The sequence below is a fragment of the Halteromyces radiatus genome (genome assembly GCF_025201355.1).
Source record: "Halteromyces radiatus strain CBS 162.75 chromosome Unknown BX664scaffold_4, whole genome shotgun sequence".
Taxonomy (NCBI): Eukaryota; Fungi; Mucoromycota; class Mucoromycetes; order Mucorales; family Cunninghamellaceae; genus Halteromyces; species Halteromyces radiatus.
Genome location: NW_026251690.1, coordinates 2,676,853 through 2,704,147, shown reverse-complemented (window position 1 = coordinate 2,704,147; position 27,295 = coordinate 2,676,853). Strand labels below are relative to the sequence as shown.

General features: G+C 32.6%; 11 protein-coding genes and 2 non-coding genes across 13 annotated transcripts; 6 read left to right on the top strand and 7 right to left on the bottom strand.

Annotated features, from left to right (window-relative positions):
* Positions 1 to 2: 2 nt before the first annotated feature.
* Positions 3 to 1,039, bottom strand: BX664DRAFT_333731 (uncharacterized protein). The gene is made up of 3 exons (XM_051545576.1): positions 678 to 1,039; positions 520 to 605; positions 3 to 449 (listed from the first exon to the last, which is right to left on the bottom strand). Exons 1-3 carry the CDS (start codon positions 784 to 786, stop codon positions 69 to 71), a joined length of 576 nt encoding a protein of 191 aa, XP_051400566.1. The 5' UTR covers positions 787 to 1,039; the 3' UTR covers positions 3 to 68.
* Positions 1,040 to 3,574: 2,535 nt separating this feature from the next.
* Positions 3,575 to 4,484, bottom strand: BX664DRAFT_333725 (eukaryotic cytochrome b561-domain-containing protein). Its single transcript, XM_051545575.1, has 3 exons — positions 4,297 to 4,484; positions 4,064 to 4,220; positions 3,575 to 3,974 (listed from the first exon to the last, which is right to left on the bottom strand). Exons 1-3 carry the CDS (start codon positions 4,325 to 4,327, stop codon positions 3,605 to 3,607), a joined length of 558 nt encoding a protein of 185 aa, XP_051400565.1. The 5' UTR covers positions 4,328 to 4,484; the 3' UTR covers positions 3,575 to 3,604.
* BX664DRAFT_333721 (histone-fold-containing protein) lies at positions 4,485 to 5,466 on the bottom strand. Its single transcript, XM_051545574.1, has 4 exons — positions 5,390 to 5,466; positions 5,192 to 5,264; positions 5,008 to 5,101; positions 4,485 to 4,896 (listed from the first exon to the last, which is right to left on the bottom strand). The coding sequence occupies exons 1-4, from the start codon at positions 5,420 to 5,422 to the stop codon at positions 4,737 to 4,739; spliced, it is 360 nt and encodes a 119-aa protein (XP_051400564.1). The 5' UTR covers positions 5,423 to 5,466; the 3' UTR covers positions 4,485 to 4,736.
* Positions 5,467 to 5,502: 36 nt separating this feature from the next.
* Positions 5,503 to 7,806, bottom strand: BX664DRAFT_140194 (uncharacterized protein). The gene is made up of 7 exons (XM_051539850.1): positions 7,527 to 7,806; positions 7,417 to 7,456; positions 7,016 to 7,337; positions 6,494 to 6,884; positions 6,297 to 6,423; positions 6,021 to 6,223; positions 5,503 to 5,954 (listed from the first exon to the last, which is right to left on the bottom strand). Exons 1-7 carry the CDS (start codon positions 7,743 to 7,745, stop codon positions 5,640 to 5,642), a joined length of 1,617 nt encoding a protein of 538 aa, XP_051400563.1. The 5' UTR covers positions 7,746 to 7,806; the 3' UTR covers positions 5,503 to 5,639.
* Positions 7,807 to 9,146: 1,340 nt separating this feature from the next.
* BX664DRAFT_t71 lies at positions 9,147 to 9,219 on the bottom strand. Its single transcript has one exon. It is a non-coding gene; the product is annotated as a tRNA-Thr (tRNA).
* Positions 9,220 to 9,322: 103 nt separating this feature from the next.
* On the top strand, positions 9,323 to 9,396 carry BX664DRAFT_t76. Its single transcript has one exon. It is a non-coding gene; the product is annotated as a tRNA-Ile (tRNA).
* Positions 9,397 to 11,097: 1,701 nt separating this feature from the next.
* BX664DRAFT_350089 (uncharacterized protein) lies at positions 11,098 to 11,799 on the top strand (the record flags this gene model as incomplete). The annotated part of the gene is made up of 4 exons (XM_051547621.1): positions 11,098 to 11,109; positions 11,189 to 11,354; positions 11,414 to 11,643; positions 11,710 to 11,799. The coding sequence occupies 4 exons, from the start codon at positions 11,098 to 11,100 to the stop codon at positions 11,797 to 11,799; spliced, it is 498 nt and encodes a 165-aa protein (XP_051400562.1).
* A 381-nt stretch (positions 11,800 to 12,180) lies between these two features.
* Positions 12,181 to 13,491, bottom strand: BX664DRAFT_333712 (uncharacterized protein). The gene is made up of 2 exons (XM_051545573.1): positions 12,906 to 13,491; positions 12,181 to 12,813 (listed from the first exon to the last, which is right to left on the bottom strand). The coding sequence occupies exons 1-2, from the start codon at positions 13,470 to 13,472 to the stop codon at positions 12,244 to 12,246; spliced, it is 1,137 nt and encodes a 378-aa protein (XP_051400561.1). The 5' UTR covers positions 13,473 to 13,491; the 3' UTR covers positions 12,181 to 12,243.
* A 975-nt stretch (positions 13,492 to 14,466) lies between these two features.
* BX664DRAFT_333709 (acyl-CoA N-acyltransferase) lies at positions 14,467 to 16,122 on the top strand. Its single transcript, XM_051545572.1, has one exon. It carries the CDS (start codon positions 14,556 to 14,558, stop codon positions 16,086 to 16,088), a length of 1,533 nt encoding a protein of 510 aa, XP_051400560.1. The 5' UTR covers positions 14,467 to 14,555; the 3' UTR covers positions 16,089 to 16,122.
* Positions 16,123 to 16,407: 285 nt separating this feature from the next.
* Positions 16,408 to 17,281, top strand: BX664DRAFT_280862 (ribosomal protein L24e-domain-containing protein; the record flags this gene model as incomplete). Its single annotated transcript, XM_051541502.1, has 3 exons — positions 16,408 to 16,491; positions 16,562 to 16,675; positions 16,741 to 17,281. The coding sequence occupies 3 exons, from the start codon at positions 16,411 to 16,413 to the stop codon at positions 17,023 to 17,025; spliced, it is 480 nt and encodes a 159-aa protein (XP_051400559.1). The 3' UTR covers positions 17,026 to 17,281.
* A 395-nt stretch (positions 17,282 to 17,676) lies between these two features.
* On the top strand, positions 17,677 to 19,075 carry BX664DRAFT_333706 (uncharacterized protein). The gene is made up of 6 exons (XM_051545571.1): positions 17,677 to 17,823; positions 17,890 to 17,922; positions 18,002 to 18,102; positions 18,188 to 18,248; positions 18,324 to 18,456; positions 18,545 to 19,075. Exons 1-6 carry the CDS (start codon positions 17,755 to 17,757, stop codon positions 18,901 to 18,903), a joined length of 756 nt encoding a protein of 251 aa, XP_051400558.1. The 5' UTR covers positions 17,677 to 17,754; the 3' UTR covers positions 18,904 to 19,075.
* Positions 19,076 to 19,226: 151 nt separating this feature from the next.
* On the bottom strand, positions 19,227 to 22,039 carry BX664DRAFT_333703 (ATP-NAD kinase-like domain-containing protein). Its single transcript, XM_051545570.1, has 7 exons — positions 21,759 to 22,039; positions 21,558 to 21,702; positions 21,342 to 21,486; positions 20,592 to 21,260; positions 20,279 to 20,468; positions 20,142 to 20,188; positions 19,227 to 20,078 (listed from the first exon to the last, which is right to left on the bottom strand). The coding sequence occupies exons 1-7, from the start codon at positions 21,946 to 21,948 to the stop codon at positions 19,461 to 19,463; spliced, it is 2,004 nt and encodes a 667-aa protein (XP_051400557.1). The 5' UTR covers positions 21,949 to 22,039; the 3' UTR covers positions 19,227 to 19,460.
* A 1,086-nt stretch (positions 22,040 to 23,125) lies between these two features.
* On the top strand, positions 23,126 to 23,485 carry BX664DRAFT_262633 (uncharacterized protein; the record flags this gene model as incomplete). Its single annotated transcript, XM_051540728.1, has 2 exons — positions 23,126 to 23,269; positions 23,345 to 23,485. Coding segments are annotated over 2 exons (285 nt in total), but the record flags the coding sequence as incomplete, so codon positions are not given.
* Positions 23,486 to 27,295: the final 3,810 nt, after the last annotated feature.

Here is a 27,295-nt window from a genome sequence, read left to right as displayed (position 1 = left end):
GAGGAATTTGTAAATTTTTTTTATTTTTATTTCATTTTAATTTTATTTTTATTTTCAGCATAGTTGTTCTAATGTGTACATATGGATCTAGCTATAGTACGTACCCCATCTACTCTATCTAATAGTTTTTGTGTATATCGTACACTTTCCTTTCGTTTTTGCCTTGCTGTATCAAAATCCATAGGACATTCCACCGCATCCAGTCGTATTAAAGCTTGCATAAGTCGTTCTGAACAATAGATTCCTTGATCCTGTACCTTCTTTTTACTATCATCATCTAGTTTCTGCTGCTTGTTGAATACTAATTGTTGTTCTGTCACCAAAGCTTCATAGGCATCGATCTTCGATATAAAGTTGGTAGAAAGGTCATCCACAATATCGTTGATTCGTTTCACTAATCCATATTCTTCAGGATTACCAGAAATTGTTTGTTGTTCTACTTGCTTTTGCTAAGTATATAAAGAAAGAAATACATCATAAACTTTCCATATTATATAAGTCAAATTTATATATTCTTACATCAACTACTTCTCCATTGAGTACCACCACACAATAAGAATGAATACCAACGCTTTCGAGAGTAGCAGTTTCGTCCTTGATATGAGCTATAAAAAGAAATAGAAAAGAATCAATTCATTAACTGAAAATGTCTTTTTCTTTTTGTTAGAAAAACTTACCACCAGATACTTTCAAATTCATAGTAGCAATAGGTACATTAGTAAGTTTTCTACACTTTTCCTTTAGATCCTTCACTGTAGCTTGTTGAAGTCCACCTGAAAAATCCATAAAGTCCAAAGTATACCATTTGTTTTCCCAAGAGAGTCTGATCGTTTTTTCTTGTTCATCTCGAGCAAGTTTGTGGAATCCAAGGAACGATAATCCACCTACCACTGAGGCTCTCCCCAGAAGGATTAATAATATAAATATGAGAGTAATGATGAAAAAGAAGAAGAAGTGTTAAAGGAGAGAAAGAGAGGAAGAAGAATCAGAGGATGCAAAAGAAAAAAAAAAAAAGAAAAGGAAAAAGAAAAAAAAAAAAGAGACAGGAGGGAAATTTCGTAGTTTTCCGATCTCTAGCGGCGTTCGAACGTTTTTTGATACCTCCCCGTACACAGAATGAAAGTAATAAAATGTTATACCAGAAGTAATAGAAAATGTCGCAACCAAAATGAAGTATAAAAGAAAAAGAATAAAATGAGTAAATATATCATCAAAAATATGTGTTTCATCATCCTTACCAAAAGATATCTATATAAAGAAATATATAATCCAAGCCAAAGCCAAGAGAGGAAAGGAGATCATATAAAATAAAATAAAATAGTAATTGTAATAATCAGTATCTATCCAAAAAAAAAAAAAAAAAGGAATAAAGACTGTTATCTCGGTTTATTTGTAACGCCAATCAAGCAGGTGTCCTTAGCAGGTGTAATATTCATGCGATATATGAATTCGAGACCATTTTTCTTCCAGATGGAGTCCACAACATCCAAATCAATCAAACAATCAAAGACATCGTTTTTCTTGTGGCGTGATAAAGCATTGCTAGTAATCCCCTTCTTGGCCATGTCAAGTTTCTTACCAAAAAGTTCATAGAAAGACGTCGCACCAAGAGACAAGGAACAAGTAGATGCCGGTGATACAATTGGACAATAGCGCATACAAAATTGTTGGTAAAAAAAAAGACGCAACACCCCGTTTCCAAAGATAATCATGTTCAGTCGTTTTTGGTTTGTCCTCACCAACAGCGAAAAGCTTGAGATAACAGTAGATGATTTGCCTGGTATGAATTTCGTTGTCTAATAGATCCAATCTCTTGATATAATCCTTCAACTGTGTTTCATCAATGATGCTGGTCTTGTTCTGATAAAAGCATATGTACTAGGAAACCTCCCAAAAGATACAATTCTGCAAGCAGAGACGTCATTATTCGCTTATGGTAGCTGCAAGTCATCCAATTTATATCCTGTAGCGTCAAGATCATCATGTATAGCAAATAAATCTAAATCATCATTGAGTTCCTAAAAAAAAAAAAAATCAGATCACCACATCAACGCATTTCCAACATGCTACACGAAGTCATTTACCAACTTGATATTATCTTTACCTTTTCTGAGTTTCATCGATTGCGTTCTTTTCTACTTTTTTCTTGTTCCAGTTTGATACGATCTGTCTTCAGTGCGTCCTAAGGGGAAAAAAGTAAACGTCAAGTTAAATGTTGATAAAGACAAGCAAAGACGTATGCACACAACCACGACTTACCATAACTCCACGTAAATGTGCGATTCGATCTTCATAAGCACAACGTTGGTTAGCGGTCACTTGATCACCCTTCTTCTTCAATTTCCACTCGTTTTGACGCATGGCATTTCCAGTATGGTTCCAACATGCTTTCCATTCTTCAACGGGTCTTCTGTAGCCTAAAAAGGTAAACAAAATATATATTAACATCAATTTTTTTTTCCTGCTTGTATTGATTTCAATGTGATGCTGATATACCTGCTTGATATTCGATGATTTTAAAGCTACAGCCTTTTTTTCTCCATATCCTGGTGTCGTTGTTCTCTTTATTTGTTTTGTAGAGGATGAAGATCTTTGAGTAGATGCCTGCAGCGAAGATGATGATGCTTGTTGTAAAAATGATGATGCTTGCTGTGAAGATGACGATGCGTGCTGTGAAGATGATGATGCTTGCTGTAAAAATGATGATACTTGCTGTAAAGAGGATGAATTGGATGATATAACCTTAGATACAATACTATCAAACGATTGTTGCACTGTTTCTTTCCATGTGCCCAAGAAAGAAAATTTTAGATGGAACTTTGAAGCAAATGATCCAGGTGATTTCCCACAACTGTTATTGATATTTTGCAGCTAGCCTCTTGGTAAACGTTTTATGTCGAGTAGGTCAGATTTCAGTTTGGTGTGATCAGAATGACGCGCGACTTGAGAAGTGATATTTCGTTTTATCTTGTCCACAAGAACTTGTTTGACTTCAATTGAATTGGTAGTTGTTAACAAAGGCTTTTTTTTGTTGATGGTTCATCCTTGAATTGTTTGGTTCGTTTGTGACCCATTACAGACCAGAATGATTTGAATAATAAAAAAAAAAAAGAAAAGAGAGAGAGAGAGAGAGAAATATCAGACGATAATAATAGGAGTGGAAAAAGAAAGAAGAGAAAAATAGGGGAGAAACGATATTTTTGTTTCAGAAACTTCAGACGGACTTTGTAAGTGCACACAAATTGCATGAAGATTAGTCCATCTTGACCTTTTTTTTTTTTCAGGAAGTGATTATGTGACACAGATTTCCGTTTCAATGGAAGAGAATACTTAACATGACGCTCTTCATGCAAGATAGTATCCATTTTGAGCAGAGTGACCAAACGAAAAAAAAAAAAAGATAAACAATAAAGATAAAGGAATAGGAAAAAGATAAGAGTATACATAAGGCGGGTATCAGAGGGACTAGATAGTTAATCATACGCTTTGATGTAGAAGTGCAGTGTCCATCCCTTCCAAAAAATAGTAATGTGAATTTAGGAACATGATAACTAAATCTAAAAAATACTGTACATCGTGTTACAAAAAAGATAAGATTTTATTATTACAATGACGATGATGATGGTGATGATGATGGTGGATGATCTCCCAAGGTAACTTGACCTTTCAACTTATAAAATCGAAGGCGAAGTAAAATACCCACATTGGCAATGACTACAAAGAGAAAAATCCAGTTGGAAGACAAGTATCGAGAAGGGATGATCCAACTATTGGTAATCATATAATCTGTTTGGATACCGAAAACAGCCGTCACCCATACCAATATGAAAAATATGTACCCAGTGATACGATGATATTTCCAAAGCTTCTTTATAGGCAATGCTAATCTATGAGGAGTAGATGCACAAAAAATACCAAATATTACTTGAAGTAATAGGTACGATAAAACAAGGATGCCTAATTTGCCGTGCCCTCTTGAATCAGCCGTCATCAATACCAGAAAGAATTATTCCAAGTGAGTTGGTTATCCTTTCAAAAAGCAAGAAATAATATAACCACTTACGAGATGAAATGATCCTTATTCAAGAGTACTTTATTGTAAAAGATGGCGGAAAATCCAATGATGGCAGAAAAAAAAGCAGATAATTGTAAGATAGCGTGTCGTCCAAGACCTTGACGTTTTTCTTGCTTAGTTTGAGTAAGTTGTAAAGTGACAATTCCTATATGTAATAATAAAAAAGGAGAGATCTGTTGTAGAAATTGCTTTTTTTAAGTGTTTTTTTTTTTGTATTTCACCTTCAGTCATTGTAATTATAAATAAGATCATAAAAAGAGGATGAAGAGAGAATACAGAAATGGGGACCTTAGCAAGAATCGAGAAAACAATGATTATCAATAAAACAAGTGCTAATCGAACTATCCATAATCCATATCTATCTCTATTATCGTTTTTAATCACTGTTGGAATTTTGAGTAAAGGAGTTTGTTCATCATGAATGATAGTCGTCATTTGTTTATTGAATAAAAATGAAGTGAGAACGGGGGGATGTAAAAGGGGGGAATGAAATGATAATGATAAAAAGAGAAAAAGGAATGAGAAGATATCTATGCTACAACCTAATATAAATGTAAAATATCCAACATATCGTCATCAGCACTTGAATTGGTGTGATCAATAAGAATTGTATAAAATGATGCTGGGAATTGTCGTACAAGAATGTCTATTTCCTCTACCGCTAATCTTCTTCTTCCTTCATCCTTGATGATTTTGGTTTCCTTGATTTTGCCGGTTTTTCTTCCCTTTCATCAACCATAGGTGTATCACTAGGATCAGATACAGTAGCTACAATATCCTTCAAAAAATCAAATTGTTCAGTTGTGTCGATAGTCTTTTTCCTATCAAAAAAAAAAAAAAAAAATCCGGTAAGTATACTGAAGAAACAAAAAAAAAAAAAAAAAAAAAAAAAAAAAAAGGAAACAAAAAAAAGAAAAAAAAAAAAGACATACAAATGAGCTACAGTTAATCGCTTGGCACCTCGTTGTCGCGCTTCGCTACAGGCTTGATCAATCAGTGATTGCATGAAGAGTTCCAACGCCTTGGCTAATAAAGTGAATCAAAAGAAAGTGGTGAGTTCAAATTTGTATCTTTTTGAATCGTCGTGTTATTGTATATTATCATTGTAAATATTACATATTAATATCGGTGTTGCCTGTGCTACTTTTCCAACGTCTTCATCAAGTTGCATGATCTTTTTGATACGTGCCTATATAAAGGAAAAGAGAGAAGAAAAAAAAAGTTAATTACCGTAAATTCAATCAATCCTATCTTCATGATATTCGTTTTTCCCTTTTTTTTTTTTTTTTTTTTTTTACTTTGTTGACCACTTACTACTGGGAACTTCGTCTTATATTTCTTTTTCATATTGTTTATAGGATAAAAGGATAGAAGAATGAAGGAAAAGAAAGAAAAGGGAGGCAAAAAAAAAAAAAAAAAAAAAAAAAAAAGAGAATTTATTTTTCATTGGTGAAACGTCACGCTACCCGGGATTTTTTTTTTTTCAGGCCCAAAACTAACTACAAAAAAAGAAAAGGAAACTAGTCTAAACTAATAGCTATAAAAAAAAACCACAAAAGAGAAATCACAATTTGGCTTGAGTCAATGGCATCATTTGTTGATATAAAGTCTTGAGTTGTTTCCTTTGAATTTTTCCTGCTGCTGATCTTGGTATTTCATCAACGAAAAGAACACCTCCACGCAAACGTTTATGCGGAGCAACTCGATCGCTAACCCAATCCATAATTTTCTTGCCCAATAAATCATCCTTGGGTACCCGAGGAACTATGAAGGCCATTGGTAGTTCTGTTGCTTGTTGTTCATTGTAAATACCGATCACTCCAGAATCTAATACGAAAGGACAATCCGATAATACAGACTCCAATTCTACTGGTGCCACCTTCATAAAATAGGCAAAGAGAGTCAGTATATAATACATCATATTTTATATCTTATTTCCTCATACCTGAAGTCCTTTATATTTAATCAGCTCTTTGATACGATCCACAATATAGTAGTATCCATCTTCATCATATAGAGCAATATCACCTGTATGGAGATACCCATCTTCATCAATCGTTTCTTTGGTTGCTGTCGGATTTCCATAATAGCCCATCATCAGCTGAGGTCCTTTAACAATAAGTTCGCCACATTGCCCCACACCCAGATCTACATCATATAAGAATTCATCATTATCGTATTAATATCATTTCATGATAAAAAAAAAAAGTTTTAAACTTACCTTTGCCATTTTCGTCCACGATCCGTACATGAGTATATGGTATAGGTACTCCAATGGACGATGGTTTGTCAAGTGAATTGAATGGAAACTGTGTTATTATTGGCCCACATTCAGTAAGACCATATCCCTACAAAGAAAAGAAGGAAAAAAAAAGGTAGAAATTAGATTATGTACGTATATCGACTTTCCTATATTACTTGAACCACTGGAGCTTTATACTTGGCAACGATTCCTTCCACTATTTTACCAGAAATAGGAGCAGCACCAACTGTGAAGGAAGTTATACTTGACAGATCATATTTTTCAGTAATCGGACTGTTCAACATATGTAGAAGCATAGGCGGTACAGCAGCAAAATGATTAATCTTGTAAGTTTCAACGGCTTGACAAACATTTTCTACAGAATATTTTTTCACCACCACCAGGGTACCTAATATAAGTAAAGGTAATTGTAACGATCGAAATAATCCAGCAGCATGATACATCGGCATCACTCCTAGGCCTATAACACCAACAAGAGCGTTAGGTTGATTTGGATCCTCTCTTGCTTTCTTGGCTTCAATCATATTGGAGATATATTGATAGTGGCTATATTGAATTATAATAATAATAATAATAATAATAATAATAATAATAATAATAATAATAAGAGTTAGTATGTATATACTGAAAACATATATATTATATTTTATTATATATATATATATATATCTCATTACCTAACGTGTACACATTTACTTCTGCCAGTTGTTCCAGATGAGAATAAAGCAAATGCTGGTGTATGTCGTAGAGCTTCTTCAGGAATAGAAATCATAGGAGTATCACTATTGTGTATAACCAAAGCATTCACCCAAAAAGGTACACGATGGCGAGGATCATGTTCTATAGAGTAAACATGTTGTATGCCTAGTTTTGTCGCATATTCCAGAGCCAAATCTAATTGATCAGGATGAGCTATGAGTATTTTTGGTTTGGAAATAGATAATTGGTACTCAAGTTCTTGACCAGTGTAAGTGACATTGATAGGAGATACAACACCACCTAGAAAAGAAAAGAAAAAAAGATTCTCAAATTACTACTAGTACTACTAGTTATGTTCAAGATGTTTTTTAACACTTACATGCAGCCAATGTTCCCGTGTATATAGCGTTTGTATATATCTATAAAAAAATAATAATGAGAAGAAAGAAAGAAAGAAAGAGAAAAAAGAAAAAAAATTTGTTGTTTTACATTATTTGAAGAAAAAACACTGAGGCAATCTCCTTTTCGAAATCCCATTTTTTGGAGCCCGCTATTCAAACCATTAACTAACTTTTTGAAATGACCAGCAGTGATAGTTGCACCTGTCAAAGAATCAACATATAATGGATGATGAATATTGGTATCATCTAGACCTGATAAAAGAAAATGTGCTAGACTATGAAAAGGATAAATAGGATAAGTTGCCATATTTTTAAAGTTCGGAACAATAATAATAATAATAATAATAATAAAAAATAATAAAAAAAAAAAAAAAAGAATGTACCCCATATTTATACTGTACACCAAGTGCATGAAAAAAAAAAAAAAACTCCCACATTAAAATACACTATTATATTTTTACTCTACCTGTAGTAAATCTTCTTATGGGAAAACATATTTCCTGTTCAAGCGGGAAAAGCTCAACTTTAAAATGCAAACTTTTTTTTTTCATCCCTTTGTCCATTTTACTTTTTTCTCATATCATAAAGATATGACTAATGTATAGAGGAGAATAAGATCATCCACTCTTTTTTTTTTTAAAAAAAAAAAAAAAAAAAAAGAATATCACATATGTGAACGAATTTTTCAACTTTAAAGTATTATTTTATTCAAGATATCTATTCTCTTTCTTTTTTATAAAAAAAAAAAAAAAAAAAAAAAAGGAAACTGGTGCTCACTACATATATATTTTTTATATTACCTTTTCGTTTTATCAAATTTTAGTATAAATACCACACCTTTTTCTTTTCTTTTCAAGTCTCCCTTCAATTATATTTTTTGTAATAAAAACCTCTTATGGTCCCTACTTAACATGTATTGTGGATTATTCATTCTGATTCGTTCATCCCTTTCTTTTTGAAACTACTTTATTTTTCTTTTTTATTTTATCTACTTTCCTATACGTGTGCTTGCGTAATCAAGTACTAGTACTCACTATAAACCTTTTAAACAATCAATCATCCTATTTACTTTTTTTTTTTAATACCATGTTGGATCCTGTCGTATCAGCGTATTTCGTAACCATATGCGTAAATTAAAACTAAAGAATGCATTCACAAATAAAGAATAAAAAAAAAATACATTGTAAGATGGAATCAATTATATTGACGTGTAACAAAGTAGTTGGAATAAAAATAAAATGTTTTATTAAATAAAAATATAACTACTAAAGACTACTAACTGATATACTATAACTAAAATTGTTATAAAGAAAGGAAAGAAATAAAAAAAAAAAATTATAGCATATCTAAAAAATAAAAAAAATAAAAGTACGGACTTTGAAAGTTAGTACGCTCATGATCTTTTTGATACTATCAAGAAAGATATACAATACTTTACTTTTTATTTTATTTTACTCAATACTTTATACGTGTACTTGCGTAATCAAGTACTGATGCTCACTATTTAACTTATTATCTTTCAATCATCCGAATTACTTTTTCAATTTTGGCCCTAACAACCAAAAAATCGCTTAACACAATCATCCGAATTACTTTTTTTTTTTTTTTTGAACCTAACAACCAAAAAATCACTTAACAACGCACTTAACACGTAACACAAAAAAAAAACGGTACCTGAAAAAGGAGAGAGGAGATGCAAAAATGATATTGCCTTCTGTGAGAATCGAACTCACGACCTTCTGCTTACTAGGCAGACGCTCTGCCAACTGAGCCAAGAAGGCAGATATTTTTACCGAACTGGTATGATAATTATAAAGCTAAACGGCTGAGTTCGAATATTAGTTTGTGATTTATAATGGAGAGAATGGTTTTATGCGCATATTCGCTCGCTTAGCTCAGTTGGTTAGAGCGTGGTGCTAATAACGCCAAGGTCACAGGTTCGACCCCTGTAGTGAGCATTCATTTTTGTCATTTTCTTCTATATTATCTGAGCTTCAATCGATCCAATCATATGTTATTATGAAAAATAGAGAGCAATGCTGATGATGATGATGATTTTTTTTTTCTATATGTACTGGGCATCAGCACCGTTAGCATCAAATATATTATATAAACTGGGAGTGTTATGTTTGATGGTGATCGATGTGCTTTGATATTTTTTTTTTTGGTATTAGAAATGTGCTTTGATATTAGTGAGCTCCAGTTCTACAATAAGTAGATAAAACAAAAGTATGTTAAAAAAAAAAAATTGTGGTTGAAATAAAAAGTCAGATGAGCCCAATTTCTATTTGTTTATCTTCTTTTTCTTTTTTTTTTTTGTTTTTATCACTTTATTTTACTTCTTTTTTTTTTTTTTTCTCCTTTGCATTATTTTATAATATTTATCTCATTACTTTTCTTATTGTGTCATTTCCTTTAGTAAAAGAAATACTTTTTACATTGAAATAGAACTCATTATTCATTAACATCTCTTATATTATGCTCACTTGAACTCTCTGTTTACATATATTCTGAAGATTAGCTGAATATCAAGACTTTTTTTTTTTAAGGACAAAATTACCTTTCTACTCGTATATGTTGCTCACAACAATTGAACAATCTTTTCAGCCTACTAAATGTCACCAAGGTAACTCAAGGAATTTCAAACTACAACTGGATGAATTAGATCAAGTTGAAAAAAAAAAAAAAAAAAAAGAGTAACTGAACCCCTTTAGTGATTAACTGTGAAAATAAATGAAAGGTCTAATCATCAACTTGTATAGGTATCCGAAGAAGGTAAAGTGGCAGTCAATCAATATTAAAAAACACGACAATCATTCTCTACTACGACTCGACAAATGTCTGAAACAATTATTAGATGCAATATATCATGTATCGAACTCAAAAGCAGCTGTCACCAAGTATGGATACATTAAAAAAAAGAAAACTCAAAATGAATTGTTTGAATTTGTCGTATTATCTTTTTCACCAATAGTTCACCAATCTTCTAACAACTGTACTCAGTGATTATTTGAACAAGTTTTACGCTGATTTACCTTGATGATATACCGAAATTCGTAGTAACAATAAGGAAGACCATTATAAACATGTATGATTCGATCTTGGATTAGTTATTACGCGAATATCAACAAGTGCGAATTTAATAACGAAATTAAAAGGACAACCCCTTTCACCTGTATTACTGGAAATCATTTGTACTGTAGTTTAGATATAATTATTATCATGTTTTTTTTTAAAAAAAAAAATAAAATGACTAACTCTTTTATTATCGTCTTTTTTTGATAAATTTAATGTATATTTTAGGATAATGATTGATCGATTATAAAATAGTTCATTCGTAAAAGTGATTTGAAAATGTTCTTCTTCCTTTTACATTCATAATCAACAAAATAAAAGGAATCTATATAGAGAAAATCAAGTATAATTAATTATTTTGAAACAAAAAAAAAAAAAAAAAAAAACAACCTAAAGGAGATGATTACTTAGAGTGATGATGTCCATAAAAGGTAGAGATGTTTTGAATGCATCCAAAACTGGTTCCTTTTATTGTCCGCCGCCTGCCTATTCTTTTTTCTTTCTTTCTTTTTTTTTTTTTTACTTTTCTTTTTCTTTTTCATTCCTACTTAATTGTTATTTTTTTTTTCCTTTTAATTGATATAATGACAACTCAGGTAATATATATATTATATGAAAGTAAAAAAAAAAAAAAAAAAAGGTGTCATACTAATTCTTATACTTTATTGAATTCAGGTTGCACGTAAAAGCAAACAAAGAACTCCTCGACAAAACTCCAATGTATTTGCAGTATTTGACAAGCAACAAATCAAGGAATTCAAAGAAGCCTTTAGGATTATGGATACTGGAGGTGATGATATTGTTGATGCTAAAGATCTTCAAATCACTTTTGAACGTATCGGTAAATTTTTATTATCCCATTTATTCTTCTTTCTTTTCTAATATATAAATATTATATAGGACAACCTGTATCGAATGAATTGATTGAAAAAATGCTTAGTGAAGCACCTGGACCGATTAACTTTACAGTATTTTTGACATTGATGGCAGATAAATTGACAGGAACGGATCCAGAACAAACTATTACAAGTGCTTTTGCTGCTTTTGACAATGATGGTACAGGAACAATCGATGCTGATTATTTACGGGAATGTATGACCACAATGGGTGATCGGTTTACAGATGAAGAGGTAAATGAATGGATCAATGAAAAAAAAAGTAGACTTTATTCACTTATCGTATTTGTATATCATCAGGTTGATATCATGTTCAAGGGACCAGCATTAGATGATCAAGGAAAATTCAACTATCGGGAATTTGTTCGTGTATTGAAGCACGGTGAATGATCATTATCTTTATCGGTACTTTAGAATTTTTTTATATATATCTGTTTATATATTATCTGCCTCTTTTATTTTACTAGTTTTGTATATACCAATTCTTTTTTTTTTTTTTTTTTTTTTTGTGATTACCAAATAAAGTTTTTTTTTTTTTTTTTACTTACGTTTTTGAAAACATTTTCAATTTGATTTTTAAAATAGGATAATGTGAATTCATGATGTATGACATATTGGAAACTATACATCATCTAGACAATAAGAATAATAATAAAAGTAAAAATGCGATTTTTATTATAAAATATATATTAAAAAAAAGTACAAATAGAACGATGAATATAGTGACACTATCTAAAAAAAAAAAAAAAGACAAATATAATGATGAATATAGTGAAGGCAAGTGATTCTATCTAAAAAAAAAAAAAAAAAAATTAAACTATATATTATTGTGTATCATTGTTTTCTATGAGGCTTTTGAGTATATGCATTGAAATGAGAGTTATTTGAAGTAGCATCGTCTGGCTTGTTGTGGATGTCCGGAGTGTCTGGTTTTGTTGATGTGACCTGATTGGGCTTGAGCACAAGTTTTTCTTGAGATACCGTTGATGCGACTATAGTAGATGCTGATATGGATGAAGTGTTTGTTAATGGTGAATCTGTTTCATGGAGCTGATTGTCACGTACAGGAATCATGGTATAAGTTTCGAATGGTGAACCATCCATTGCAGCAATTGGTGTAACTGAATCCGAATACAGTTGATGAGGTGTTACAAGTCCAGCTTGTGGCGTATAATGATATGGTTGTTCGTACTGCTGTGATGAATTGTAGTTGTATTCTGTGTGATATTGTTGTTCCTGAGATGGTTGAACAGCCACGTTGAGATTAATTTCCATTGGTTGCTGAGGTTGCTGATGTTTCGGTGGCACCCGAGGGCCAGTTTTATTTTCCTTTTGAAGCATTTGTATAGCTTTTCTCCGTCTTCGGACTGTGCGACGATGCATAAGAATCATAGTAATAAGCAACTATAAAAAGTAAAAAGGAAGGTGTCCATGGATCAATGTCAAAAACCTTATTTCAATATTCATATCCCTATTTTTTTTTTTTGATTCCTTACAGTGAAAATAAAAGCTATAGAACCGATGACAATACCGACGATTGCACCTATTCCTAACTTGGTATAAGTTGATTGTTGATTATCGTATTGTTCAGTTGTATTGGAGGTTGAAGAAGTTGATGTACCACCAGGGAAACCAGAAGGAAAAGGTATAGAAGATAAATCAGAAGGGAAACCAGAAGGAAGAGATATAGAAGGGAAACCAGAAGGGAAAGAGAAGGAAGAATGGTTTTCGATATATAGAGACACAGTTGCTGTAGATGCTGGTGTATCATTCCCTGTCAGTAATAAAAAGATGTCGTTCGATGGCATACTGGAAGGTAGATGGAACCATGCAGTTGTTGATGAGGCTGGAATGTCTTTTAAGAGAACCGACAGTAAAGTATAATTGTTGGGAATACCTTGACAAAGAGACAATTTTAATGAAGTTACTTCTCCAGAATCAGTCCACATAATAACGCCATTGGAATCTGGAGAATAAGGAGAACCTGGTGACGGACTGAGAAGCCGGAGACAGTATATCAGTTCGATGAATAGAGAGAATATAAGAAAGGTTAAAGTTTGCATGTCCAAATTAACAAGTCTCAATTAAAAAAAAAAAAAAAAAAAAAAAAAAAAAGAGAAAGAAAAAGGGAAAAAGAGAAAAGAAAGATTTTTTAAACGTGTAACCATATTTGCTCATTCTCAGACGACAGTCTCACTAAGAGTTTAGTAGGGCTTGAGACTCAGAAGCAGACACGACATTTTTCTATGATACATTAATAAAAAAAAAAAACATAGACACATGTTTTATTAATAGCGGTATTATGGTACGATTAGAGAGGTCTAAATCTCAAAATGAGGTTGTGGTTTTTTTTTTTTTAATTCTTTTTAATTTTTTTTTTAGAGTGAAATGAACTTTCCTGCGATTTTCTACCCATTATCGACAAACTATCTTTTTGATCCACTAACAAAAGAAATAATCATAGGTAGTATATACATTTTTTGTTAATGATGCTTATACGGTATGATGATAGATATAAGCTTAAAAATGGGATTTGAATGGTGATTAGAGCTGTACACTCACTTTTTTTTTTGATTTTTTTTTTTTGATTTTACAGCCAAAATTTTCAAATTCCTCAGCCAAGTTTTGGCTGTAAAACTGAATCGTCGAGGGGTCGTCAGGCAATTTTTCGAAAAATCGATGAAATCTTTTGATGCTTATTGCACATTAGATGGCAAGATAAGTGATGAAATGGTATTAGATGATATTTAGCTACTTTTTTAAGAGGAATCTAATGGTGGTCATTTTATTGGATGATGATCATTATTGAATGAGAAATGACAATATTGACTTTTATTTTTTAATTTACTCCATAAATTGCGAGGTAAGGTATAATGTATCGTTAAACCAATTGAAAAAAGATTGATTTCATTTATGTTCAGCCCAAGTTTGGAGCGGTGATGACCATTTTTATTTTAATTTATGTAAATGGACAGGTAAAACCAGGAATGGATGAAGATAAAAACCCAATCTGAGATTCAATATTTCTCTTTCTCTTTCTTCCTTGTTCCTTTTTTTTTTTTTTTTAACAACAACAACAACCTGTATTACGTAACCTCTCGAATCGTCGTCCGCAGTATTATCACCAGCATCATTCTTCCATTACAATGTCTTTGACGTCAAATCAAACTTTGGATCCTGAACAAAAGTTATTGATGGAACAGTTTTTAGCCAAACCTATCAACTGCAAACTGTTTGTCCAAAAGATCAATATCATCAACAATCAAACAGAATCAGAATATCGAAATGCAGAAATATTACAGGAACGCACCACTCCTTCTCGCGGCTTAGAGTTCTATGTGCATTATGTGGAATTCAATAAACGATTGGATGAATGGGTATCTGTCACCAGACTGGACTTCACTCGACCCATCACCTTCCCAACCATCAAAAAGAAAACAACTGGCAACAAAAAAGGAAGAAATTTGAAGGAAACAACTCCAACCTCACAGCAACAAGCCTCAAGCTCGTCTCCATCCTTACTGGATTCTAGTCAACCAAGCACACCTATCACCAATATTGCAACCATGAGCCAAAAACGGAAATGGGATGAACAAGAAACTACTGATGATACAAAGGATGCAGATCAGGATGGAGACAACGAAGCACCAACTACAGTTGTACTTGCGGAAGATGATGATGATGATGATGATGGATCAACAACAAATAGAACTGTGAAACGAGAACATGATGATGGGTCTACACCTCCAAGAACTTTTTCAAAAAAAACAGAAATCGAACAACTACGAACGTCTGGGTCTATGACACAATGTGTATCGGAAGTGGCAAGAGTGAAGAATTTCAATTCAATTCAAATGGGCAAACATGAAGTGGAAACTTGGTATTTTTCACCTTATCCTGTGGAATATGCTTATTGTGATACATTGTATATTTGTGAATTCTGTTTATCGTATTATGCATCACGACGACAATTGGAACGACATCGATTACATTGTCAGTTACATCATCCTCCAGGCAACGAAATCTATCGACACAATGACATCTCATTTTTCGAAATTGATGGACGCAAACAACGAACATGGTGCCGAAACCTCTGTTTACTTTCCAAACTGTTTCTAGATCACAAGACTCTTTATTACGATGTTGATCCTTTTTTATTTTATTGCATGACAGAAAGGGATGCTTATGGATATCATTTGATTGGTTATTTTTCCAAGGAAAAGGAATCTTCTGAAAATTACAATGTGGCATGTATTCTGACATTACCTCAATACCAACGCATGGGTTATGGCAAGTTATTGATCGCATTTTCTTATGAACTGTCCAAGGTTGAAGGCCGTACTGGTTCACCAGAAAAACCATTATCGGATTTGGGTCTATTGTCTTATCGTGCTTATTGGACAGAAACGATTGTGGCATTTTTACTTTCAGCAACGGATGATATTACGATTGAAGATATATCACATCGAACATCCATTACAACTCAAGATATCCTTCATACTCTACAAAACATTGGTGCTCTTCGATATTATCGTGGTCAACATATTATATGTCTTGGTGAAAAAGTGGTGGAACAATATGAAAGGAATCAACAAAAGACAACAAGGAGGACCATCTTGGGTGAAAAACTGGAATGGAAACCAATGCATTTCTCATCTTCTCAACTGCGGTACTTATAATACTTTATTTTTTTTTTTATTTTTATTTTTATTTATTATGTTTCTTTTTATTATTATTATTCCCTTCTCAACTTCAAAATAATAAAGAACATATTATGTTATTGTATATAATATATGATGATTGATATTTTATTATCATTCCCCTTTCTTTTTTTTTTTATTATATTTTATCCAATTGTATGCTATAAAGAGTACGGAGTTTGCGTTCAACATATATGTAAAATAAGCCACTTGATATATTTCGATTTTTCTGTTTTCTCTTCCTTTTTTTTTTTTTTTTTTTCCCTTTTCTTTTTTTTTTTTTTTATACTAACTTTACAGCATGCATATTTCTCGTTGTTACTTTTGCTCAGGACCTTGTTATCCTGGTCATGGTACCATGTTTGTGAGAAATGATAGTAAGGTAAAGTACATATGATAATTTTGATAAACAAAAACTTATATATCTTTTTATGATCTTTTAACATACTTAGACCTTCCGGTTCTGTCGATCCAAATGCAACAAAAACTTCAAAATGAAGCGTAATCCAAGAAAGGTGCGTTGGACTAAGGCTTTCCGTAAAGCAAGTGGCAAGGAAATGGTTATTGTAAGTAAAAGATAAATGGTTTTTTTTTAAAAAAAAAATACTCATATATACTTAAAATAATATAGGATTCCACCTTTGAATTCGAAAAACGTCGTAATGTACCAGTTCGTTACGATCGTAACCTTATGGCCACCACTCTCAAAGCTATGAAACGTGTACAAGAAATTCGATCTAAACGTGAACGTGCATTCTTCAAGAACCGTATGGCTGGAAAGAAGGAGATCGAAAAGGCAGACGACATTCGCCAATTGGAACAAAACATCGAACTCGCCCCTCTCGAAGCAAAGAAACGATATCAAGCTGCCAAGGTCGAACAAGAAACGGTGCAAAATATGGATATGGAAGAATAGGAAACCACATTATCTCATTTTTTTTCTCTTTTTTTTCGAACATCCTCATTCTTATTCACATTACAATAATATTTTACATCATTCTTTTCTCCTTCCACCGTTATTATTCATTCTGTCTGTTTTTTTATTATTATTATATGTATTACTGTTTTCTTTACCCTTCAATTTTTTTTTATATTATAGCATTCATTATATACTTAGTTTTCCTCTTTTTTGTGCATAAATCAATAAATTAGTATATTTTTACTTTATCAAACCCTCCATGTATCGTTTTTTTTTTTAATATTGTTTATTTGTTAAATGAAATCGTTTCCTTCTTTTCCTTTCATTATTTGTTCCTTTTGTTTCAGTTTAAGCTTGGTCTTTTTCATTTTTGAAATATCCACCGAATAGACCTTTATATCTTCCTTGTCATGTTTCTGACTTTTATCTTTTATTTTTGTTCCTGTTTACCTTTTACTTTTTTATTATGTGTCGCCCCTTTCTTCTTCATGTGTCGGCGAACTAGATAGTATCCTTTCTTCTTTCACTCTCAAAAAAAAAAAAAAAAGTACCGTGTTTTTGATTCATATAACAAGTAAAAGAAAAAAAAAAAAAACTATAAAAGGATTCTTTCTTTCTCCCAAAGTCGTTTTTCTTTTTCTTTTTCCTTTTATTTCTACCGTCATATTTTTACTTAAAAAAAAGCAATCGACTGTATCCAAAAAGGAAACATCCAAAAACTTAATCATGAAGTCATCCATTTTTGCCTTCACTACTATTGCATCTATTGTGGGTTATACAAATGCCGCTGTCATCGTAAGTTGGTTACTATATATTCGTTCATGCTTTTATTCATCTTTGATTATTATTACTTTACTTTAGTTCAAAGATCCTTGGGCTCAATCCAATACATGGGTAAGTATTTACATCATCCAATCATTTGTAATACTAAACACATTATCTTCTTTTTTTTTTTTTCTTTCGCATCTTGTAGAAAGCTGGTGACAGAGCTAGCATCAAATGGACCTCTGAACCTGCAGATGCAGATAAACCTTGTGATATTCAAATGTTAAACGGTGACACTCAAAATGCAAAGTAAGTGAACCTGACTTTTTACATGAACAAAATGATGAATCAGTTTCCATTTTTATTCACTCTTTTTTTTTTTTTTTATTAATAGTATTGTTGCTACTGTCACCAATCCTGCCACACCCATCAAATGTGGTGCTAATCAATTCGAGGTAAAGACTCTGATCACTAAAAAAGGAAAGCATTTACCAAAAATAGGATTCATCTTTTTTTTTTTTTTTAAATAGATTGTTCCTTTGAATGATTTCAAATCAGGAAAATATTGGCTTCGTATAGGTCAAGCTAATACGAATACCTGGTCCTATTCTGGTGCTTTCAATTTTGAAGGGAAAGGCACTGCCACTCCATTGAAATTAGCTGGTAATCACTCAAAAAAAAAAAAAAAACCAAGATACTCATTACCTTTTTTTTTTTTTAAAAAAAAAATCACCATCATCATCCAACAAAGATGGTACAACTCGTTATCCTCCTGCCGAAGCTCCCAAGGATGATGGAAAGAAAAAGGATACGCCCAAGGATATGCCCAAGGATATGCCTAAGGACATGCCTAAGGATGCTCCCAAAAGTGCCAGTCCTTCATCTAGTGCCAATGCTTCACCCAGCAACAATGCTGGTATCTCCTTACCACCTTCTGGACCCAAGCCTACGAATGGTATGCCTGATAAATCTGGCGAGAAAGTCAAGGAAGAAATCCCTGCTGTCAAGAAGGATGCCAAGAAACCATCATCTGATGCCAACTCCTACTTCGTCAGTTACGCTATGGTCATGGGTTTGGCATCTGTCGCTGCTGCTGCTCTTACTATCTAGATCAATCATGCAAAGCTAATTTTATGATTATTTTTTTTTTTAATATTTGTATCTTTTAGTTTAGCTTATTCTTTTTTTTTTTCCACATCTGCTTTGCCTAATATTTTGAAACTTAATAATAATAAAAAAAAACACTCTGGCATTTTCCGTTGGAGTATTTCAACATCGAAAACGTTTAATAATACATCGAAGAATGGATCATAGAAATTATACAGTATTATACCTAATATGAGTTGATTCACCTGTGTTTGATCATCATTTTAAGTATTACTAATTTTGTAAAGACACGATACAAATCAAAAATCAATATTCATCATCCATTTATTAAAAAAAATATATATACAAAATAAAGATCCAAATGAATATCAGATTGGATCAAAAAGGGTGAGGAAATATTTTATTGTGTATATGAACAAAAACGTGATTATAGTACAGAAGAAGAAGAAGAAGAAGAAGAAAGAGATAGATAAAATAAATAGATAACAGATAAATAAAAACAAGAGATAAAAAAAAAAAAAAGAAAAAGAGAGAAGGGGGGATAGCCTAACAAAGTCAGTTCAAAAATAAAGTTTTTCTGGTGAGCCTAATTTTGCGATAGCACCCTTGATACGCCCTTTACTGATTTCATCATCAGTCCATCCTTTTAATCCTTTTGTAAATTGACCGCCACCAATTTCCAAATTTGCCTGTTGACTGTCATCACTGTCGTCATTTTCTTCATCATCGGTATCCAATCCACTGGTGTCACTATCTTTATCATCATCTTCCCCATCTTCAGGTGAGCCATAAGTAGTTGAGTCCGCTTCGCTATAACGTCGTCCTATTCCAGATCGTCGATCCATATCACTAAAAACGCCAAATACTTCATCGTGTCCAGTTTCAGAGGATGAAGATGATATACCTCCAGGGGAATTAGCTGTTCGATGTGATGATGCTGAAGAAGATAACGTAACTGAGCTATGAGATCTAGTGGGTATTGTTGTATCTTTGGGATTGGGGGTACCACTTCTACTATGGTGGATAATTGTAGCTGATGATGTTGATGACGTTGATGTTGATCGTGTCTTGGAGTTGGATTCTACTACTGCGAATGATTTTTGTCGTGGTCGTTTATTCCAATGTAAACAGTTTTGTACAGAACCAAACCAATCTGCTGTTTGATCATCCTTGCAAACCTAATCATCAATCAAAAGTTTAGTTTCTTTCCATATTTTGTATTTATAGAGATAACAACTTACTGTAGGGAAAGGATATTTGGATGCTGTCACCTTGATATGATCTCCCTCTACATGATTAATAACATAGGGGTAAATGACATTAGTTTCCTTTTGAATCCAAATCATTATATTAACTTTTTTTTTTTTTTTTCACTTACGTCTTAGTTCAACACGACCACGGCCATCAAAACCAGCCCAAGCAGTATTTCTTGAATTATATGGGACACAAATACGTAATTCCATAGAATCTGGTACCAGTGTAGATCGGAAAGATAGTGTATGAGGACAAATAGGAGTAATCAGAATTGCATGGATTTCAGGATGCGTCAGAGATCCACCAGCAGATAACTATGATAAAATGCCAAAAAAAAAAAACTGAGTTAGATACAAATAGTCCCTTAGATATCACTTCCCCCCTCTTTTTTTTTTTTTTTTTTTTTTTTTTTTTTTTTTTTGTTTAAACATTTTTACCGAATAAGCTGTACTTCCAGTAGGAGTAGAGATTGCCAAACCATCTGCTTGTACTGTAGTCAAATGTTTGTTATCACCAAATAGTTCCAATAAACTGACATAAGGACTTGGACCACGATCCACCACTAATTCGTTGATGACTTCGTATTGTTCTCTTGGCACAGTGGTAAAGCAAGGTACTTGTCGATGTTCTTCGAAACCATTGTCTTCATCCTTGTTATCATCATCATCATCATCGTCATCATCTTCGAAACCAGACTTATTGCTAAGTGATCCTATATCATCCATACCACCATCGATTTCACCAAATTTATTGAAGTGATTCTTCTTTTTGATATCATGATCATTGTTGCTATTTTTGCACCATCCACCAACCGTAATTTTTCCAGTTTTTGAATTCCGTTTGATATTGCGTAATTTGATAGCCATACAATCAGTACCATTAGCATCGATATCATGAAGAGGGACTCTACGATAAACTGTGCAAGTCAATCGTCCACGAAGATTGATCCTAACACCATTTTCCATTGCTCTTGATAGATACTTGTCATATTTAGTAAAATCAAAAGGAGTCAAAAAACCAAGAGAACCAAGATGAAAAGGTATAACAGGAGGTACATAGGTTTGGAATAACCAAGAAGTGAATAAAACTGTACCATCACCACCAAGCTAATAAAATAAAATAAAATAAAATAAAATAAAAAGATATTAAAACTAATGAATTATTGATTATATATATATATATTTTACCGTGATGATAAAGTCAAATAGTTCAGGTTTGGTTGCACATAATTCAGGATTCCAAAACTTGAGTTTTTCAGCTGCATTAGGATAATACTTGAGCACCTTTTTGTACTTAAAATTGAGCGAATATTGTAATTTTTCATCCACATATCTAAAAAATAGTAATAGGATTATTAATAACCAAAATAAATAAATAATAATATATTCTATTTTTCAACTTACACAGTAATACCACTTGATTGTCCATAACGAGGGGTTTCTATTAACCAAAGAGCCAGTTCTCGAGTCTTAGGAATGAGAGAACTATCCTTGGGTTTTGTAATAATCATAACACTTTTTGGATTATCCCATTTGACCCGCGTTTTCCCTATTAATATAAATGAATTTAAAATTTATTATTATTATTATTATTATTTTCCTTACCAATACGTTTTGCTTCTGCTCGTACTTCTCCAGCTTTATTAGTAAGACAAGAAGCTGAGGACATACCAGTATGAAGAGTTTTCTTTGGTTTAATAGTTGAATCCAAACTAGTAGTTTCTAAAGACTTGTTAATTGCATAAACAAGATCCACTTGAGTTTCGTTCTTATCAACTTCTCCAGATATAGGCATGGAAGTAGAGTAGAAGTTAACAAATGTTATTTTAATAAAAGAAAGAGACTTATCAAGACAAAAAAAAAAAAAGAGTGGGGAGAAAAAAAAATTCATTTGGTATGAACTACGCCGTTTCGGTATATGGATAAATGCGGCGCCGGTCCATCGAATAAAAAAAATAGTTTTAACTGTGACGGTTTTGAAATAGCATTGAATAAGTTGCATTAAAACATTTTTTTTTTTTTTTTAAAAGAAAGAGTAAGAGAAGGGAATATGTATAAAAAAAAAAAAGAGAATATTTTGATTATTCTTTCCCTTTTGAAAGAAATAGACCGATGATTGACCCGATTACGGTAAAAAAAAGAAAAAGAAAGGGAAAACTAGGTCAAAAGATTGAATTCAATCAACGCCACTATTCAAAATAGGAATAAAAGGATATGAATCAATAAAGGAAAGTGAATTCAACTGTTTTTATAGGGAAAGAACCCCTAAGCCACAGTTAAAAAAGAAAGTTTAGTTTTATTATAGTTTCTTTTTTTTTTTTTGAGGCGCTTTCAAAGCAAAAAAAGGGAAATCCAGAATCAAAAAAAAAAAATAGAGTGTAGCTTTTTTTTTCTCTCCCACTAACATGTGGGTATGGAATATTGTAACTCAAATTTCCTTCTCAGCACTATTTCCTTTCTTTCTTTTTTTTTTTTTTTTTTTTTATCTTTATTATTAAATTTATTATTTTCTTTATTATTATTATTATTACATTATTATTTTTATGTACTTTTCATTTCATTTTTACGTTTAGATCCTCTCTTTTCTTTTTTTCTTCTTCTTCATGTCCAATCCATCTCCTCTCCCTCATCCTTCTCATTCTTCTCTTTCTTTATTATTAAATAACTCTGATGACGTTGAACCTACTACTAATCCTTCTCCTGTGAAACGTTCCTGGTCCAGCCTTGAAACAACCGACTCAGCCATATCAAAACTACCACTTTTGTCACCTTCTCCTATTCGCCGTACTACAACTGCTGACTCTTCCAATAACGCCAAGACCGATGTTCAGTCTTCTATGGATAAACAATCTTCTCAACCGTATAGTAGTAGTGGTGGAACTTATACAACTTTCTCTCTGAAACATCCTATTGAACAAGATATTTCTTCTTCAACTTCTGTTACTACCAATGCACCTTCTGTTACTGGTATGATGACTACTTCCTCCACAACTACAACTCCTACTAGTGGCGCCATCGTCAAACCTTATGCTTGTAATGAATGCGAACAAACTTTTAGTCGACCTCATAATCTAAAATCTCATTTGGCAACTCATTCAAGTATACGACCTTATAAAGTAAATAAATATAAAATAAAATAAAAATCTGATCACACTGACGAACAAAATTTTTTTTTTTTTTTTTATATATAGTGTGCAACATGTAATCAAAATTTTCGACGACTTCACGATTTGAAAAGACATGAAAAACTTCATACAGGGGAAAAACCATATGTTTGTAAACATTGTTCAAGATCATTTTCTCGTTTGGATGCTCTTAATCGTCATCAAAGGGCAGAAAGTGCAGCAAGAAGATGGAGTGATAGTGATGTATCACAACAACAACAACAACAACATTCACCTACAAGAAGAACATCAAAAACACCGCCACCAGCCTCATCACCTACAGATAAAGATATACATCCTTCTGATACCAATAACAATACAGACTATTCCGCAGTAAATAAAACTCACAACAATGATACCCCATCCAACACTTTGAACAATGACGGTTATTGCAAACGAAAGAAAAGGAATATCAAATCACCAAACGTTCGAGGTCAACAACATAAATTTCGATCATGTCGACCCATTATTCCACAAATCAATATCCCAGATCCTGCAACACAATGGTCTCTTGCTACATCGACCCCTACAACAACAAATTCAACTGTTCACAATACTACATCCTCCACTGTTACATCTTCTCCATCTGTCACCGTTCCTGTTACAACAACAGCGATGATGATAAAAAAATCATCCTCTACCATTTCTAGGAGTGATTCTTGTCCTTCTCCTTATTGTACATCACCATCTATATCATCCATTATTTGTCATGATACAAGTTTACCTACACCTGATACAGCACATCCACTCTCAGCAGTAACACCAACTCAACAACAACAACAACAACAACAACAACAACAACAACAACAACAACAACAACAACTTTTACCACCTCCACCTCCACCATCATCATCATCATCATCATCACAGCAACAACAACAACAACAACAGCAATCAAGGACAGTATTACCACCTGTGATTCGACAGAAATCATCTCAAGATCATCATTTGATGTCACCTTATTCACCATTTACACCTGTAGCAAGTCCTCTACCTCATCCATCCCATACTGCTTTGATCCAACAATGTCGAGATCTGGAAATGAGATTGGCTACTTTGGAAGAAGAAAACAATACTCAAATAGATACCTTAAATGGTAAAATTCATGACTTGGAAGTAGAAGTAAGTAAACAGATAATAGAATAAGGAGAAAGAGGGGAATCCTTAATCTCTTTTTTTTTTTTTTCGTTACACAGAATCGATTATTACGATCCTTGGTGATGGATTCACAACAAAGATCTAGTTATGATGATGGTAAATCCAACAACAATAACAACAACAACAACAATAAAACGTATGCTACTGAATCTAGTGCAGCTGTATAATGATTGGATGGCCTGAATGGATTTGACTTTTTATGTTTCCCATGAACTTGCGTAGACCAATTCCCCTCATTTTTGTTTTACTCCCTCCTTTATATAATATATCTTTTTTTTTTTGATTTCCTTTTCAACTGTTCCCTTCCCTTTCATTTGACCCTTCACTGTCTTCTTCTTCTTTTTTTATTATTATTATTGATTACTCTTTTTTTTTTTATTATTATTATTATTTGGTTTTTCTGCTGCTATCATTGTCATATAATAAAGGCAAGTCTTCCTTTGTTTTTTTTTTTTTTTATTATTTACTTGATTTTACTCCTAGTCTTAGTGTATAGAAATGTGTTTATATTATATGATTAGAGGATGGATTTACATATTGATTGATAATGATGATGGACATTTTGTCAAAATAATAATAAAAAAAGAAAACAGTTGTGTAATAGCTAGATAGCTGACTACAATGCATGATTTGCCTTCGAACCCATTGTTATACAAATCCACGATGAAATCAAACAGTTTCAGAAAGTGAATATAAATAAGATTTTTTTTTTCTATATTAATCACTTGTAGGTGGCTTCCATTTTTTTTTTTTCTAACAGTCCTTATGATGAGATTGAAAAGTGGCAGAGGAGAAGTGGAAGCTAACTAGTCTAATATCAAACTGTGTATTATACATATGTGGTTGAAAACACTGTATAATTCAGTGATAGACACAATCAGATTAAGAGAATGGATATATAGAGATTTTTTATTGAATGTTTTTGATAAATATATATATATATATATATAAAGAGACAATCACGTGGAGGGTAGAATGGTAGAAACAAAGTCAAAAAGATATCAGACGAAGAGCACAATGGAAGAATGATATGTAAAGAAGAGTAAATAAAAAAAAAAAGAAAAGAAAAGGATAGATAGTAAAACAACAACAAAAATAAAAATAAAAACTAACGCTAAATGTAGAAAGATATAAAGGGTAAGATCAACATTCCTTGATAGTTTCTTCTATAAAGTCAGCCACGCGATCCCGAGCCTTATCATCTAAAGGACCATTTCTTGATATGAGAGACTTGATATCATTGACGTATTCTTCTATATGGGCAAGCATCCTTCCAGGTGGAATATGTCGATCAGATCCTGGTACTTGTATATTGAGTCCTTCAAATACTTCTGCTACATTCCTCTTGAAATCATCAGCTCGCCGTAATTCGTAGTTCATACGTCCGATTTCACGTTCCGCTGTCTGTAATTTGGATTGTAGTTGTTGTACGTTGAAATCAGGGACTGGTATAGGTGGAGGTGGTGGAGCCGTTCTTCCTATAAATATGATTTCGTTTGAAAAAAAAAGAGGAATCAGTAAGGTTTGTAAATCACATAAAACTATTATAAAGAAAGAATAATTTTTTTTCCTGATTTCCTACCTGCCATAGATGTTTCCATTGCTTCAAGTACAGTTGATCTTATCATTGCCAATGTTACCGGATCCAATCTATGTAATTTAATAGAGAAAATTGAAGTGGTTAGATTACTGATTTTATAAAAAAATTTCTTTACTTTTCTTCTGCTCCTTTTTATTTTCTTACCCTGATTGTTGTTGTTGTTGTTGACTGTTTTTCCTATCCATTAATGCATTTCGATGTAATCCATTGTTGTTCCCATTGTTCATATCCATCACACTACTAGAAGTTGATCGACGTTGTGACCTGATATCATTTTGAATCTATAGAATAAATACAGTTAAAATCAAATTGTATAAAATAGATAATTTTCTTCCTTTTCTTTTTTTTTTTCCACTTACTTCATCCAAATCTTTAACTTTGGTGGTATTTGACGATTTATTGATATTGGTGTTACCGGTTAATTTCTTGTTCTGTTGACCGGATGGATTCAGTGATGGTATTGACGATGACGATGATAATGATGATGATGCTGCTGCTGTTGTTGCTGTTGATGATATTGACGATGTTAAGGATAAGGTAGATGCACCGGTTGATGATGAAGTGAGAGATGAATTTCCTGGTCGAAGTAATCCGTTACTGCCATTATTATTGATACCGTTTCCATTGAGACTTGATTTCATTGAAGTTGTAGAAAGATGTGCTTTGTTGGGAAGTTTCTGTTTCACAATGCCATTCACAGGATTTGATGATGGTGTGGACGAAGATGTTGACGATGCCGATGTTACTGGAGAGGAGGATAATATTGGGTTGAATGATGAGGCAGAAGAAGAAGATCCAGTTGATGAAGATGTTGTTGTTGAACTTGCAGCACTAGCAGTCGTAGTAGTCGATACCGTAGTCGGTGAAATGGTGCTACTAGAATTGGAAATTGAAGACAATGGTTTGTTGAGATCCAGAGCAAGAGAGGGAGAAGAACTAGAACTAGTCAAAGGCAAGGCAGATTTGATTGTTGGAGAGACTGGTTTTGAACTTGTGATTTCCATTTTGTTCCTTTTGGCTTTCAATCGTTCGGTCAAAGAAAGAACATTAGAACCACCAGATGAGCTGCTACTTGAAGTTATTGATGTAGTTGGACTTGATTCTTTCTTTTTATCGCCATCAGTTGCTATTGAAGATGATGTAAAAGAATAGGGTGAATCTTGATGAAGACGATTTGTAGTTCCATTAGTGAGTTTGTTTTTGGTATTGCTGGTACTAGT

Excerpts from the sequence above, each read along its gene's own strand:
- BX664DRAFT_333731 (XM_051545576.1), bottom strand. The coding sequence starts at position 786 with ATGGATTTTTCAGGTGGACTTCAACAAGCTACAGTGAAGGATCTAAAG. Across the intron at positions 606-677 it reads GAATTTGAAAGTATCTGGTG|CTCATATCAAGGACGAAACT; the intron begins GTAAGTTTTTCT and ends TTCTTTTTATAG. Across the intron at positions 450-519 it reads TCAATGGAGAAGTAGTTGAT|CAAAAGCAAGTAGAACAACA; the intron begins GTAAGAATATAT and ends TTATATACTTAG.
- BX664DRAFT_333709 (XM_051545572.1), top strand. The coding sequence starts at position 14,556 with ATGTCTTTGACGTCAAATCAAACTTTGGATCCTGAACAAAAGTTATTG.
- BX664DRAFT_333725 (XM_051545575.1), bottom strand. The coding sequence starts at position 4,327 with ATGATCTTATTTATAATTACAATGACTGAAG. Across the intron at positions 4,221-4,296 it reads TATAATTACAATGACTGAAG|GAATTGTCACTTTACAACTT; the intron begins GTGAAATACAAA and ends TATTACATATAG. Across the intron at positions 3,975-4,063 it reads AATAAGGATCATTTCATCTC|AGGGCACGGCAAATTAGGCA; the intron begins GTAAGTGGTTAT and ends GGCTGATTCAAG.
- BX664DRAFT_333703 (XM_051545570.1), bottom strand. The coding sequence starts at position 21,948 with ATGCCTATATCTGGAGAAGTTGATAAGAACGAAACTCAAGTGGATCTT. Across the intron at positions 20,469-20,591 it reads CTGGAAGTACAGCTTATTCG|TTATCTGCTGGTGGATCTCT; the intron begins GTAAAAATGTTT and ends ATTTTATCATAG. Across the intron at positions 20,079-20,141 it reads CCAAATATCCTTTCCCTACA|GTTTGCAAGGATGATCAAAC; the intron begins GTAAGTTGTTAT and ends ATTGATGATTAG.
- BX664DRAFT_333721 (XM_051545574.1), bottom strand. The coding sequence starts at position 5,422 with ATGAAAAAGAAATATAAGACGAAGTTCCCAGTA. Across the intron at positions 5,265-5,389 it reads ATAAGACGAAGTTCCCAGTA|GCACGTATCAAAAAGATCAT; the intron begins GTAAGTGGTCAA and ends TCCTTTATATAG. Across the intron at positions 5,102-5,191 it reads GGCAACACCGATATTAATAT|CCAAGGCGTTGGAACTCTTC; the intron begins GTAATATTTACA and ends TCACTTTATTAG.
- BX664DRAFT_333712 (XM_051545573.1), bottom strand. The coding sequence starts at position 13,472 with ATGCAAACTTTAACCTTTCTTATATTCTCTCTATTCATCGAACTGATA. Across the intron at positions 12,814-12,905 it reads CTATAGCTTTTATTTTCACT|TTGCTTATTACTATGATTCT; the intron begins GTAAGGAATCAA and ends TACTTTTTATAG.
- BX664DRAFT_140194 (XM_051539850.1), bottom strand. The coding sequence starts at position 7,745 with ATGGCAACTTATCCTATTTATCCTTTTCATAGTCTAGCACATTTTCTT. Across the intron at positions 7,338-7,416 it reads CACGGGAACATTGGCTGCAT|GTGGTGTTGTATCTCCTATC; the intron begins GTAAGTGTTAAA and ends TTTCTTTTCTAG. Across the intron at positions 6,885-7,015 it reads AGTAAATGTGTACACGTTAG|CCACTATCAATATATCTCCA; the intron begins GTAATGAGATAT and ends AATTCAATATAG.
- BX664DRAFT_333706 (XM_051545571.1), top strand. The coding sequence starts at position 17,755 with ATGAAGTCATCCATTTTTGCCTTCACTACTATTGCATCTATTGTGGGT. Across the intron at positions 18,103-18,187 it reads GGTGACACTCAAAATGCAAA|TATTGTTGCTACTGTCACCA; the intron begins GTAAGTGAACCT and ends TTTTATTAATAG. Across the intron at positions 18,249-18,323 it reads GTGGTGCTAATCAATTCGAG|ATTGTTCCTTTGAATGATTT; the intron begins GTAAAGACTCTG and ends TTTTTTAAATAG.